Source organism: Melospiza melodia, chromosome 1, assembly GCF_035770615.1.
Source record: "Melospiza melodia melodia isolate bMelMel2 chromosome 1, bMelMel2.pri, whole genome shotgun sequence".
Lineage (NCBI taxonomy): Eukaryota > Metazoa > Chordata > Aves > Passeriformes > Passerellidae > Melospiza > Melospiza melodia.
In genome coordinates this window covers 127,138,771-127,154,064 of record NC_086194.1, presented here as the reverse complement: position 1 = coordinate 127,154,064, position 15,294 = coordinate 127,138,771, and the positions used below count along the sequence as shown (strand labels likewise).

At 41.3% G+C, this 15,294-nt stretch overlaps 1 protein-coding gene across 3 annotated transcripts in view; it reads left to right on the top strand.

Annotated features, from left to right (window-relative positions):
• Nucleotides 1-15,294, top strand: part of OSBPL1A (oxysterol binding protein like 1A) — a 78,083-nt gene that overhangs the window by 53,971 nt on the left and 8,818 nt on the right. For all 3 annotated transcript variants that reach the window (XM_063167571.1, XM_063167576.1, XM_063167583.1), the window contains 8 exons: nucleotides 584-740; nucleotides 5,789-5,864; nucleotides 7,462-7,596; nucleotides 11,127-11,224; nucleotides 11,919-12,101; nucleotides 12,583-12,690; nucleotides 12,782-12,871; nucleotides 13,119-13,245. In XM_063167571.1, the coding sequence (XP_063023641.1) occupies nucleotides 584-740; nucleotides 5,789-5,864; nucleotides 7,462-7,596; nucleotides 11,127-11,224; nucleotides 11,919-12,101; nucleotides 12,583-12,690; nucleotides 12,782-12,871; nucleotides 13,119-13,245 (974 nt within the window). The remainder of the gene's footprint in view (nucleotides 1-583; nucleotides 741-5,788; nucleotides 5,865-7,461; nucleotides 7,597-11,126; nucleotides 11,225-11,918; nucleotides 12,102-12,582; nucleotides 12,691-12,781; nucleotides 12,872-13,118; nucleotides 13,246-15,294) is intronic.

The following is a 15,294-nucleotide window of genomic DNA, read 5'->3' as shown; positions in this document are numbered from 1 at the left end:
TTAAGATGTGATGTGGATTGTACTATTAACCTGCCTTCCACAGAACAAAGTTTATCTTGTTGATTGGTGAGCTTATCACTTAGACTTTGCTGGGACCTACGTAGTTGGTATTATCTATATGATACATCCTTCTGTTCTTTGATACTTGTTCAGTGAGTTGGGAAGTGAAGGTTGGTGAACAGCACTGAGAGTCTTAGAACTTACACCTAACTGAAGAAGGAGTCACTACTCAAGGTACCTGTTTGTTTGGTAGGGTACTGGCATCTGGTGTGGCATCTGTATGGCACTGGCACTTGTCCTAGGCAAGGTCTAGTAGCTTCAATTTAATAAATATGCCAGATTTTGGCTCAGTTTGGTAGAGGATTTTTAATGTACTGTGGTGTTACTTATTGTGCAATTTCTTTATGTCTAGATGCTGGGCTGCAGCAGTCTCTGGCAGTACTAGTTACTTACCAAATGGATGCTGTCATCAGGACACAGTAGGCTACTTAGGTTTCAGTTTTGTACAAGGCAGGGAGATCTGTTAGTGACTGAAGCCTAGCACAGGCGGTAGATTCATTAACATGCACCTGCTCTTTTGCAGATTCGGAATCTGAAAAATCATTAAGTGGGTTTGAAACAGCAGCAGCCTACTCCTTAGAGGACAGCATGGATTCAAAAGATACAATAACTTCAAGCATGTCTGAAGAAAAGGTGTGTGGAAGTGGGGAGGCGCTGTCAAACGGAATCAAAAAACACAGGTAGGATGTTGTCCATTCTTAAAGTTCTATAATGTGCATTAATGGTAATAGACCACAGGAATCTCTGAAAAACTGACTTTAAAACTTTGCTAGGGATGTTTGACAAGTAATTGGTTGTGCTATGATTTTATAAAGACTGTTTTTCCAAGGTGTGCTCCTTTGCATCTTGATGATCCAATCTAAATAAGCAAAAAGAAAATATATTGTGCTGTTTAAAAATGGACACACTTGTTTTTTATTAGATCTTATTGAAATCTATGTGGATTTTAATTCCTTCATTTATCTTTAATGACCTGTACCTCCTATTGCCTCTTTAATTTCGAGTTATTTGATCCTTCTGTTGGTATCAGGAATGAATGAAAAATATTGCTAGCCTGGCATCAGAAACTCAAATGTGAACAAAGGGAGTCTTATTCTAAAAGTCTCATCCATGTTTTATGTGCTTATTTTGTGTTGTCAAATGATCCATTTTTGTTTGTTTCCTTGCCGATAAAGGAGGACAATAGGTCTGGAGTTAATGAGATGTAACAGACACCACTATTCTCCAGTTTCAGTGAAAGGGCAATATAACATTTGTGCTACAAATAAAGCCAGACTTCAGCATGTTTCAAAGAGACTATTCTGGAAGTGTTTTGGATGTACAGGATGATGATGAGGACACCACATTTCTGTAAAACCTGGAAAATAATATGTAATTTTACAGAAGGAAGCTAGATAGGCTTTAGTTACTTGGTGTCTTGGTAGTTCAGACTTCACTTCAACTTGCTGTTGAAGTGAGTTGGTAGCATCAGACCTGATATTTCAATGGTCGACCTGTGCGTGTCTCATGCTAGACAGAGACTGAAGCAAATGAGGGCTTGGGTGGAGGAATGAGTGTTTTGGAGAGATAACATAAACCAGCTGACTAAGCATGTTGTTTTGCTCTTGTGCTGTTAGCAATGTGGTATTTATGGCCTTGGCTAAGTGCCTTCCCTAATCAGAGCAGGAAGTTTGTGAGTGGGGAGGAAGCAGTAGGTGAAGGTGGACATCTGAATTGCCTTCACTGCCTTGGAAACAGTGAGGAGAGAGGATGCAGTATATAATGAACATGAAAATGATGGTGCATATTGATTTGCACTGTATTGAGGAGTTGAAACAGGAATTACTCTTCCATCTACTATAAAAAATTACTTTCCAACTCCTTGTGATGCTGCACAGTGTGCTGTCAGAACCGCAGGGAGCAGGTGACTGGAGAAGCATTTCAGAGCTCCTGATTTTATGAAGAGTAATGACAAGTAATAAACAAGTACATCTACCTCAGTTGTTTCTCTGAGCTGCCTGTCTTCTAGTAGTAAAGAGACCCTAGGATGTTGGAGTAAAATGGGTACATAAATTTGCTAATAATCTACTGCTAAAGAAAAGTGGAAACTTTTTTGAATCTGTTTTGCATTTAGATAAGAATGTATGGCTTTATTTTATGTGACTAAATGACTATAGAATACATGGCTGTATTTTATGGGATTAAATGACTATAACAACATTATAGATTGAGCTGTAATGTTAGGCTTTTTTACCTGGCACACTGGGAGTTGTCCCCAAATATATTGATGCAAACTCTTTCTCCCCAGAAGCTCAGACAATTTAAACTTTGCCTCCAGGAGAACCTTCTCAGGGGATGTGAGATGCGTGGTATTTTTAGCCTCTTTTCTGAGGCTGTTGGTAGTAGCCACGTTTGGCCTGGTACAGCATCTGTTTCATGTGACCTCAGAACTGTGTTACCTGCCTGGAGCTGCTGGCTCCAATTTGTGCCTGTTTTGTCAGGGGGTCTGGTTCTAACTGTGTGCATTGGTCAAATAGGCACTGCCTGCTTTGCCACCTGGGGCCTTTCAGAGCAAAAACTGTAACCTCTTGATGCTAGGACAAGTGAGGGATTCAGAATGTTTTAACATCACTTAATTCCATCCTTACACCCTTGAATTTGCTTATAACTTTTACTTTTTTTAATTTCTGTTTGTGTTAACCACATGGAAACAAGTCCCTTGGAAAATAGACCATATTAATTTCTTTTGGTTTAAATCTTGGTACCCTCAGATGAGTAGAGGATCTGTGCCTTTAGGTTGCACATGAGATTACCTGACACTGTTCAGCCCACAGTTTAAATAAGATTTTCTGTCTTCATCTAGACAACCTGAGCTTTAAACTGTGCTTCAATATTATTTGAGTAGTTGAGAGTTTTCACAGAAAAGTGAGGGTTAGTTTTTGCTTGGCAGGGGGGGCATACATGCTTTGGGCTTGGAAATGTAGGAATAAATCTGTTGGTTCCAAGGAATTAAAAGTGTTGGGAAGTACATCTACAGACAGGTGAAGCCAGTATCACATATAATCTGCATGTTTATTCTAGGGAATTTTTTGTTGTTGTTTTGGCTTTTTTGTTTTGGTTTGTTTTTTTGTTTTGGTGGGAAATTTTTATTTGTTTGTTGGGTTGGGTTTTTTTATGTAGTGTGCATCCTGCTGATTGTTCACAGAGTTGAGAGTAGACCTAATTTTTATTACACTTCTTGGGAGAGGATCTGAGAGACAGAGTAGTACAGTAAATAATCAGGAAGCAAATAACTTCTTTTTAAGAGGGGAATTTTTTCAGCTGAGCCAAACTTAAAAAAAAAAAAAAGGCAAAAAAACCTCAGCCCTCAGAAAAGTCCAAGCAAACCCCCAAAAACTCCAGTGCATAAAAATGTTCTGTATGAAGTGCCAACATTTTATATCCACTTGTCACTACTGTTTTCCTCTTGTTGCTGAATTTTGTTGTCAGCTTTCCCTTTGGTCCCTGCACTGGGGGCCTTTCAGAATGCAAACATGTTGGTGTTCAGTTTCATGGGAGCCAGGAGACTGTTCAGGTTGGCATGAAAAGCAAGCTAAACGTGCCTTTTTCACTCCATATGTTTCCTTCCTCACAAGATTCCTGTAGCAGTTGATGTGTAATAGCTAATGCTTTGGGCAAGTGTTTTTTTGTTTAAGTAAAGGATCCTAAATAAATCTCATCTGTTCTACTGCACAGAAATTCCAGCAGATGTTTTTGTCACTTAAAGCTAAAATTAACTTCCCGAGTTGTTTTTGAAACTGACATCAGGAGAGGAATTTTTGTATTCAAAAATAATTTGTTCAATCACAGGGAGTATGTCAAGGTTAGTAGGCCTCAAGTCTTGGCTGGCTGTCATTTGTCCACATGTCCTTACTTGTCCCTGGGATCTTCCTTGGTGGCTTAAAACTGCTTTGTTCGTTCAGTGTGTGTGTGTGTGTGTGTGTTCTAGAGGGAGGAGAGAACTGACTCCCACAGCAGATTTGACTGATATAGGCAGCAAATACGGATGAGTGGCTGAAACTGAATGCCAACCTTCAAACTGAACAAAAGGGCAGGTTAACTTTAATGAAAATGTAAGTTTTAGTATGTAAGGAAAGCAATTTCTTTGTATACTTCAGCAAACTGAGGGTTAATGTGTTTAACATGCAGAAGGACTTACTAAAACAAAAATACCCACTTTGCTGACTGCCTGCATTAAAGGATACCCAGGAAAAACAAGTTAACATTACAAGTGAAGATAAGACTGAGTTGTTGGTGGACACTGTCCTCTCCTGGACATATGTATCAAAACATCCACAGAATTATTTTATACTTAATATTATTCAGGGTGATCTTTTTCACAAAATATTTTTGTCTCAGTGAAAAGTCAGACTGGGGAGTGAGTGGTGGTGTGTTGGTCAATTAAAATAAATACTCCTACCCACTCATCCTCTGCAGGAGAGCTGAGTAAAACAAGTCAGTGTTGGGCTTGTAGCTACTTGCTAATACTATAGTGTGCTACCATGAGGAGATCAGACATGACTGGGTTTTTGATGAGATAGGGCTTGTTTGATTTTAAGGAACATTTCTTGGTTTTGTTCTTTCTGACAACTGAAACATCAGCCCTGGTAAAGGTGTTCCAGTGGCAGATAAGTAGGGGAGGTAGCACAGCAAGTAGGGCTACTGAAACAAACAATTTAGCCTGAGTATTTTTTTTCTAAAGGCAGTGTTTCTGTTTATCAGAAAGGTGGGGTGGAGAAGGAAGGTACAGCCTGTTCACACTCTCTGTAAAAGGTTGCTTTAGCTACCTTGAGCATAGACAAGACAACCTTGGTTAGGATAGCAATGCAATAATTTGGAGTTAACTAAACTTTGAAACTTTAATAGTTCATGCAGTTTGAGTAAGCTCTAGGTAGTTTTTATCTATTGATAAGAACAGAAAAATTGTGAATTTTGCTTGTTGGCAATAGCCTCGTGATCCAAAAATGGATTTGTGTTGTCAAAGGACAAAGGATTTTGACCAATATTTATGCCTTTCTAGAAGTAAATTGGATTAAGAGTTGAGCTGCTCAGTAGCAGTAAGAAAACTGAACAAAAACTGCGTGCTTGATTTTCCATGAGGCTGAGAAATGCATGCTGTGTTCTCAGCCTAAATGCTGGTCCCTGAAAGTATGCTCATGACTTGTTTTGGGATATATCAGCCCCCTATAGAAGAGGCTGCTCGTTTGCCCTTCTTTAATGATGCTGCTTTTTTCTGTTGTTCCTGAGGGCTTGTTTTAATATAGGCCATAAATTCTGTGGCCCTTCAGTGTCAGTGTAAAGGTGACTAGGAGAAAAGCCCCAAGACAAACACACTGTTTTAATCCTCAGATCTGTTCAGACACAGTGAATGTACTTTTGTACCTGTTCAGTTAACTTCCACTTTCTCACAAAGACACAACTAAATATCTTAGTAGTGCCATTGTGAAAACTGTTCTGATGACTGCTGTAGACATTCTCTTCTGTTGGTGTTATGCAAAAGTAATGGTTTTGGAGAAATTAATGTTTCTTTGTAGGTAAAACAGTTTTAGTTCTTCAAACTCTCTGTCATTGCACTGTCATTGCCCTAGGGATTTTAATTTAAAAACTGGGAAACTGTTCCTTTCATAAATAAGCACTTGCATTTCTTAGTCATGGTTAGTATTGGAAAACTTTTCTTACTTCTGCTTTTTTCCCTTGTTTCTTTCCACAGAACAAGCTTACCATCTCCAATGTTTTCCAGAAATGACTTCAGTATCTGGAGTATCTTAAGAAAATGCATTGGCATGGTAGGTAATCAGAAAGCTATGATAAAAAATGGGGAGTGGTTGTTTTATTTGAGGCCCAAACGAAAACATTTTTGGGAGAAGAGGTCTTTTGTATGTGTTTTTTCGTTTGTTTATGGGGTTGGTTTGTTTTAGGTTGGTTTTTTTCATTTTAATTTGCTACTTATGCTCTATTAATTTGCTGCTTTATTTATGCTTAATTTGCTTTATGCTTTACCTTCTTAACTTAAGAAGGTAGGAACTAGTCAAAGCAATATTCTTTCAGTAAAAGTGTCTTGACTTGAGCCTTTTAAGTACTTTGTGGGTTTTTTTAAAATTTATTTTGACTGTGGAAAAAACAAAACAACCCCAGAAAAACAACCACTTTCATTTTGCTTTTGTCCCTTCCCCTTAGTATCTGAGTCTTCCCCCTTCCATGGTGTTACTGACCAGACGGTGGCCAGATCAGAGTTAGCTCGTTGGCACCTAATCTGCTTCCAGCTAGGTGTGAATTGAGAAGAGCTCTTCTCTCCATTAGATCCTACAATAGGCTGGGAATATTTGCTGCCGATAAACCTCTGTCAGTCTCTAACAGTAGTCTACAGAAGGGAAAGTTTGTGGGTTTAGTTGCTGTTGTTTTCTCCTCCTCCCCTTGGTGTAGTTAGGAGCAGCATCAAGCAATGAGGTGTGGAAATGCTGGGGAATGCCTGAATCAGCAGCTCCAAGTCTCCCGAGTTGATGTGAAGTGTCTGAGGCTTCTCCCAGTGTCTTTAGTGGAAAAGTGTTACAAAATACAAAGAACAGATTGAAAGCCTGCCTTGCATAAGGTATGTGCAGGAATAAAGGGTCTTAATTCTGCAGAGAAGTTGTAGTTGTGGGGGGCAGCAGAACTTGTAGTGCTTGTACCAAAGCATCTGCCAAGGCTCCTGGTGCCAGGTGCTGCTGTTATGGCTCAGGATGGTGCTGTTTGCCTCACCCTTGGCCAGCAGTCACACTTGCAGCCTTTTAATTTGCTGCGGCAGGCAGTTTAAACCATTGCTGTGTTATGCATTCAGAAGGCATGCTTTTTAAAAATGCAGAGAGAGAATAGATAGCATCCAAACTGTAGGGCTTCCTTTAAATTCTTATTCCTGTTGCAAACTCCCTTTTTTGTTCAGAATACAAAATCCCTCTTTTTACTCTTATACCACCGTGTTTCCCTGTTCTTTCTTATTCTTCTCCCCCCAGTTGCCCGCCTGCCCTCCAAAAAAAGATAATATGTTTAAGTGATTAGATGGCCTATGGTCTGTATCTGTTTATGGAATAATAAATAACTTAATCTTTAAAGGGGTCCTTAATACTTCTTTCCATTGTTTCATCTCACCTTCTTAATGCTTTCATTGATAGGAAGTTTGATGCTTAGTTTACTTTTTGTTTTAAAAGTAGCCTTAACACCAGCACAGCTCTGCTTACTGCGCTCATAAGCGTTTTGTCCTTTCAGTATTAGCAGAGCCAGGTCAAGCACATTGCATTAGCACTAAGAGCATCATTTATTTTTGTAATAAACCAATTACACTTGGGTTACTGTGGGTCAGGGTATCTAATCATTCAGCCTGTAACAGGAATTTCATTTGTGCATCAGGAGCTGTCGAAGATCACAATGCCGGTTATATTCAACGAGCCCCTGAGCTTCCTGCAGCGCCTGACGGAGTACATGGAGCACACGTACCTCATCCACAAAGCCAGCTCGCTTTCCAGCACCACTGAGAGGATGCAGGTGTGTTGGCTTTGCTTGTTCATGTGAGCTCTTGCTCAGTGTTGTGGGATCTTTCTTCTTCTACATAGTCTCATTGTAGGAGGAGCTGCTGTGACTTGCTGCATGTTGAGTTCTCTTAATTCATTTACTAGTTTTGTTTATTGTCCTGGTTTTCACAGGGATATTCAGTTTCTTCCTAGAAGCTGGTATGGTGCTGTATTTTGGATTTAGAATGAGAATAATGCTGGTAACACATTGTTTTAGTTGTGCCTAAGCTGTGTTTACAGTAATTTAAAGACTTTCTGCTCCTTGTGTGCCACCCCACTAGTAAGGACACAAGAAGCAGGGATGGGGGCAGAGCTGGGACAGCTGGCCCCAACTGTCCAGAGGGATATTCCATACCATATGGTGTCAAGCTCAGTACATAAACTAAGGGAAAGCTGTCTGGGAGCTTCTGCTCAGGATCTGATGGGCCATCAGTTCCTGGATGGTGAGCCATTGTGCTGTGCATTACTTGTGATGATTGTCATTCTTTTATCATTATTATTTTCCCTTGCTTTTCTGCCCTATTAAGCTGCCTTTATCTCAACCCACTGATTTCACCTTTTTTATCCCCTCAGTCTATCCCCCATCCCATTTGGCTTGGGGAGGGGGTGAGTGAGCAAATGTGTGGTGTTTATCCTGCTGGGTTAAACCACAGTAGTCCTTCATGGCACCCCACAAGGAGCAGAGCTTGAAGGGTCAAGATAACAATGAATCTGATCAGAGCATAATAAAGCAAATTCATTATAAGCACTTATTATATTAGTTTGGTAGTCTCTGGTTGCAATGTTGATTTATTTGCTGCTGTGAATGTTCTCTGAGCTGGGTTATGCAACATCTGACTTGCTGTATATGTTCCCTGCCATGCTGTTTATCACCTCTGGGGACTGGTTTAAGGTTAACATTTTGTTGTACTTTGTAACACTGTTTTTTGATTCCTCGTGGTGTGTCTGAGCTGGCACTCAGCATTGCCAGCATTTCCACATCTTGGGAGCCATCTATAGGAAACTATTCATAGTTACACTTCTTGCCTTTTCTTGTCAGAGAGCCAATCCATGTAGGAGATACCTTCTTCCATCATCCCCTTCTCCTCCAGGCTGATTAGCTCTTGAGAATTTTGAATATCATCAGGAAATCAAATCCATTTGTTCCTTTGCTGCATCTCATGAATGTGTTTCTGGTCTTGTTTATGGCAAAACAGCTATTTGGGGATACCACCCAGAGATCTGCCCCAGGGCTGGAAAACTATGAGTGGCAGGGTGTGTGGGATAGTCTGGGTAAGCACTAGGATAGTGGGCATCTCTAACATCTTGAAATTTCACTCCTAAGCAAGTGCAGAATCCTGAGAAATTAATAAAATGTTTGGAAAGGCTGGGGACGGTGTGGCTGGACAGTGCCCAGGCAGAAAGGGACCTGGGGGTGCTGGTTGACAACCGGTTGAGCGTGAGCCAGCAGTGTGCCCTGGGGGCCAAGAAGGCCAAGGGCATCCTGGCCTGGATCAGGAATAGAATGGTGAGCAGTACCAGGGAGGCCATTCTTCCCCTCCACTTGGCACTGGTGAGGCCACACCTTGAGTGCTGTGTCCAGGTCTGGCCCTTCAGTTTGGGAAGGACTTTGAGATGCTGGAGCACATCCAGAGGAGACAATGAGGCTGGTGAGGGGCTGGGAACACAAGCCCTGTGAGGAACCTTTGAAGGAACTGGGGTTGTTTAGCCTGGAGAAAAGGAGACTCAGAGGTGTCCTTATTGCTCTCTACAACTTCCTGAAGGGTGGTTGTAGACAGGTGAAAGTTGGTCTCTTCCACTGGGCAGCAGCTAACAGAACCAGAGGACACCGTCTCAAGCTATGTCAGGGAAGGCACAGGTTGGACATTAGGAAAAAAATTTGTCCGAAAGAATAATAAAGTACTGGAATGCTCTGCCCAGGGAGGTGGTAGAATCACCATCTCTGGATATATCTAAAAAAAGAATGGACATAGCACTTGGTGCTAAAGACTAGTTGAGGTGTTAGGGCATAGGTTGGACTCGATGATCTTAGAGGTCTCTTCCAGCCTCATTATTCTGTGATCCTGTGAAAAAGTATGCTGTCACCCTGGCAATTCTAGAGTGACAGAACTCACTGCAAGGTGCTGGGGCCTGGCCCAGGCCTAATGAGCTCTGTTCAACACATCAGTACTCTCAAGGGCAAGAGAAGGCCTCCAGATCTGACAATAGAACAAGAGGCACTGGAGCTACTCTGACTCCTGGGTCTGGCACCACTGCTGAACCTAAGAACCAACCTGTGGTGGTGTCAGTCACCCGTATACACAAGAGGAAGTGTCGGAAGCAAAAATCAGCTCCTTTAGTAAGGGATGAAGGAGTTTCTCCCAAGAGGGAGCAGGAGAAAGATGTAGACAAGACAGGCTACTCTGAAGCAGGGCTGTCATGAGAGAACAGGAGAAGGAGGAGAGATAGCTGCTGACTGGGGAGGAGGAAGGTGAAAGATTCATACATGAGACAGTATCCACACAATCCCTGTCCCTGAGTGAGCTGTGAGATACACAAAAAGATTTCAGCTGTCGTCCAGGCGAACACATTGTCACCAGCCTGCTCCAGTGTTGGGGTAATAACAGAGCCAGTAGTCTGGAACTGAAGGATCAGGGAGCCAATCAGGTAGGATCCCCTTTTAGGAACTGAGGCAGTGACAGAGGGATTGGAGAGGTGACACAAGTCACTGTGGAGGGGACTCATGTCAGGTGTGAAGGAAAGATATTCCTTCAAGGGTGATGTTATACGTCACCCAGACAAGTGGAGCACCTTGGAGAAAGGTGTCAGTACCGGAGGGAAGCAGCCCTGCTGGAGGTGATTTATGAAGACCTGAATGACAAGCAGCTATCCAGAGATGTACAGTAAGTCAGGTGCATGTGACCCATGTGGTGGGAGTTTGTACAGAACCAGAACTGTCACAGTTTAAGGCAGCAGACAGCCACTTGTTCACCCTAATTCCCCCCTCCTCCTCCATGGGATGGGGGATAGAACTGGGAAGGGGGTGGGGGGAGAGGAGAAGAAATAATAATTTGAGTATACAAAATAAGTGATGCACAGTGCAGTTGTGCACTCCCCACTGACCAATGCCCAGGCAGTTTTCAAGCAGCAGGAGCCCCTGGCCAGGTTTCTTTCCCTTCTAAGTTATTTATATACTGAGCATGACGTCATACGGCATGGAATATCCCCTTGGTCAATGTGTCAGCTCTCCCAGCTGTCCCCTCACAATTTCTTGTTCCCCCCAGCCTGGTGGGGTAGTATAATAAGTTGAAAAGTCCTTGACTTTGTTGCTAGACATTGCTTAGCAACAATTAAAACATCATTGAGTTATAAGCATTATTCTCATTCTAAATCCAAAACAGCTACTAGGAAGAAAATCAGCTCTATCCCAGCAGAAACCAGGAGTCCTGTCTAGGAAAGTGTTTTGATATTCTGCAACACCATGGGTACTGTTGGCTAACTGTGTCACCTTCCTCTTCCGAGCAGTGTGTGGCTGCATTTGCTGTGTCTGCTGTAGCCTCGCAGTGGGAACGTACTGGGAAGCCATTCAACCCATTGCTTGGAGAGACCTATGAACTGATCAGGTAATGAACAGGGCTGCTGCCCTGGAGGGGGTATTCCATGGCAGAGATGGTTCATTAGATCTGTTGGCTGGCTTGCAGACTGCACTTGAGCTCATAAGTTTCCAGCCATTCTCCCAGCAGCTGCTGCAGGTGCATGCACTGCGTGTTGATGTTCACCAATTGACCTTTCAGTGAAGAGAAACTACTTAACTTTTCAATTCTGAGCAGGCAATTAAATTTGCCAGGTTTAAAAGCAAGTTTTAGCTACAAAAATTAATTTTTTCCCTGAAACCTTATGAATGAAAAATGTGAATGGTACATAAGGAGAGTGTACAGGAGTGTTCACAGTACCTAATAAGCAGCATGAGTCTATTAATAGGTACAGCTACACAAGGCAGATTTTCCTTTCAGTTAATATTTTGGCCCATGTTTAGGTAAAGATTTAAGAAAGAGATCAGTATCAAAAGTAGCTATATTGACTCATCAGATCTGGTAGTTCTTGTTTCTTTTTTATATTAAGTCCTTAGTTATTTAGGATGGGGATGTTCTATGTTTTAGTTGATCTTTTCAGTTTAGCCTAGGCTTTTAATTATGTCTTGCACTGAGTACAGCAACTATGCATGGATCCAACTATCCCTTTCACCTCAGGAAAAACAACTGCAACTTCACTACACTTGATACGTAGGTACATGGTTTGGTTATCTTTGTTTTGCAGAGATGATCTTGGATTTAGACTTCTCTCAGAGCAAGTCAGCCATCATCCACCAATCAGTGCTTTCTATGCTGAAGGCTTAAATAATGATTTTGTGTTTCATGGATCAATTTATCCTAAACTCAAATTCTGGGGCAAGAGTGTGGAAGCAGAACCAAAAGGCACGATGACTTTGGAGCTTCTTGAGTAAGTGGATCAGTAATAATTAAAGGGGTACAGTGCCTCATCCTTGATTATTAGAGTGAATTAGTCTCAGGCTTAGGAATGGAAGTGTCCAGTACCCACATCCCAAAGCCCGAGGGCAGATCACTTTGTGGGGAGGAGGGGATGGGAAGATGAAGAACTACCATTTTTTCCCCATCATGCTGCTAATAGCACCAGTGGGGACCTGGGCCTGGATGTTCTCCAAGTGCCTGGACATCAGTTCTGCTAAAGCCAGCATGCCTGAGTCCTGTTGGCTTTCCTCACACCTTTCCATGCTAACAGTGATGGCACCAAAGTGACTGTTCCAAGGAGCTGGTAAAATCAGTAGCAACAGTTTAATAAACTTCTTGGGTTTACTGACTTATTGCCGTGCCCACTTCAAGACTTGGAATGATAATGACTTATTGAGGACAGACATCCTGTACACAGATACAGTATTTTAATTTTTATTCCCTTCCCTTAGGCACAATGAAGCCTACACATGGACAAACCCTACTTGCTGTGTGCATAACATTATTGTGGGCAAACTTTGGATTGAGCAGTATGGAAACGTGGAAATAACTAACCATAAGTAAGTTAAGAGTGTGAGCGCTTTCACTTCCTGCAAGTTTGAAAAGGAAAAGCATTTGGAAGTAATTAGTGCTCTCTTGTTCTGCCTTTAGAACTGGGGAGAAGTGTGTACTAAGCTTCAAGCCATGTGGCCTCTTTGGGAAGGAGCTGCACAAAGTTGAAGGCTACATTCAGGACAAAAGGTAACAGCTTAATTCCAAATGGGAAACAAATGACTGCCCTTGGTTTTGAGGGGAGCTGTAGAACTGAATGCCTTTAACAGAGTCTTTCAAAGGCAAGAACCTGCAACAGCAGGGTTATGAATTCTGCAGTACCAGTAATGGAGTTTTAAAATTGCCCTCAAAAGGTCTTCTTTAGCGTATTTTTATCTGAAGTGGGAAATAAATTTCTTTAAGCTCCTTTGTAAACTTTGTCTGCTTTTTATGACAGCAAAAAGAAACTCTGTGCGTTGTATGGGAAGTGGACTGAGTGTTTGTACAGCGTTGACCCAGCTACATTCGAAGCTTACAAGAAAAATGACAAGAAAAATACAGAAGAGAAGAAAAGCAGTAAACAGGTATTAATCATGTAAAGAGTTGGGATCTCAAAAGAATGATCAGACAGCTAAATATTTTAGTAGCATTTAAGAGCATTACGATTTCCTTCACTTATCTTCTCTTTCCTGGCAGGATACAAAATAGATTGAATGAGTACCAATATTAAGGGATAAAATGCTTTTTTTCTCTTGAATTTGTATTCAAACTTCCCAAAACTTGGTGTGCTTGAAATACTGTCTAGTTCATTACCTGCTTCTTCCTCCAAAGTTACATGGAGGAAATAACATATGCATTAGTTGGGCCATTTCTGATCATGTATAATAACATATTCTAGAGGGAGGATTTTGATTCTTAGAAGCAGGACAGCTTAGTTTCTTAACTTGATAGAAGATCATATTTTCCAGCTTTTACAAGGATTTTTTTTATTGCTTTCTATTAAATTTTCACAGCTGTAGAAGTGCTGGCAATTTTTTATTTTTCTTCACAATTGATTTTTTTTTCCTCTTGTGAAAAAGCCTCATTCATAATTCTTCCAAACTTCTGGTTAGCAGTAAGCTTTTTGTTTAGGATGAATGGTGATGGTGACAACACACAACTTGGTGAAGAGCAGTCACTTGGACAGTAGTTTAAACAGGGATTGTTCCCCTTTGGTGACTGCAGCCAGGTTTGTTTGTTTGTTTGGGTGTTGATAGTTTTTGAAGAAACTTATGAATAAAAGAGAGGGAGAACTCTGACTGCACTTGTGCCTGTGCAGGTTCAGATTGTTGCTGTATCTGAGCTTGCTCCAGTGCTTGTCATCAGGAGAGTGGTAAAGCACTGGGGATTGCTGCTTCTCTGGGAGTCTGACCTGGAGAACTCTAGGGAGAAGGAATAAAGAAAAACACTCCCTGTGTCTTTGTTCAGCTGCCTGTTTGCATTTTCCAACAATGTTCAAGATGATCACTGCTTTTCACTTTGAAATGAAGCATCCTGTTGCATAAAGCTCAAGCTACAGTGCTGCTCTGACTCTAGGAAAATGCTTTTCCTACTCAATTATCAGAACTCTTTCTATGTAGAAAACTGAAGGCTTTGTATGAACTAGGCTAGGTATGAACCAGGTTACTCTGTGCTGAATATGTACTCCCAGTGCCCCTTGTGCCTGAGGAACTGGTACATTCTATGGTTTTGGGGCATTTAGGTGAGCCAAGTCTCACATATAACATCTGGATGTGGTTTGTCCCTTCATGGGAAGGAAAGATTCATTCAGACATGAAGGTACTTGGCTTTTCTAACTTCTCATTAGAATTTCCAGATTTATGTAGTTGTTTTCCCGGTATTACTTCTACTACCTAGTGCTACATTGCTACCAGTCAGGAAATGCTTCTGCCTTCCTTGAGGGAACCTGCTCGGATGAGAGTCCTTTTGCAACTTGCATCAGATTTTCCCCTGAATCCCTTTCATTTTTATAGGAATAAAACTTAGGGGAAATTAATTTTTCAGGGAACTAGACAAGCCTTCATGTATGCAAAGGTGGTATTTTACTACATCAGAAGAGTTATAGTAGACCCACAGTTAGACCAGGATGGTTCTGCTCTGAATGAACTGGAGTCTTTTTTTAACCAAGATGAAGCATTTTGTGCAGAATTTTCAATGCAAATACATGGAAGAGAATAATATAGGCAACAGCAACTGCCCTCACATGTGCCTCATTTAGAGACACCTCATTCATAGAGGTCTTGCTTTGGCAGGTCTGTTAACCATCCTCACAGCAATATACTGAATACTTGAGTAGCATTGAGCATGAAATACAGATCCTTGTGCCAAGAGCACATGAAAATCCACATTACCTATTTCTCTGTAATTTTTATGCTATTTTAAAGTCTTCTCCAACAAGGCAGAAATTAATTACATGGGGTATTGTAGCCTTTCTATAAAAGCCTTGAGTTTGACAGTCTGATATTGAGTTGTCTTTGTTTTGATACAAGGATAATTTTCTGATGGGTTCTGCTTCAAATTCTCAATTTCTGAAGGATTGATCAGGATCGTTTAAAGAACAGAATAATGGGTTGCCAGTTCAGGTACAGTCAACT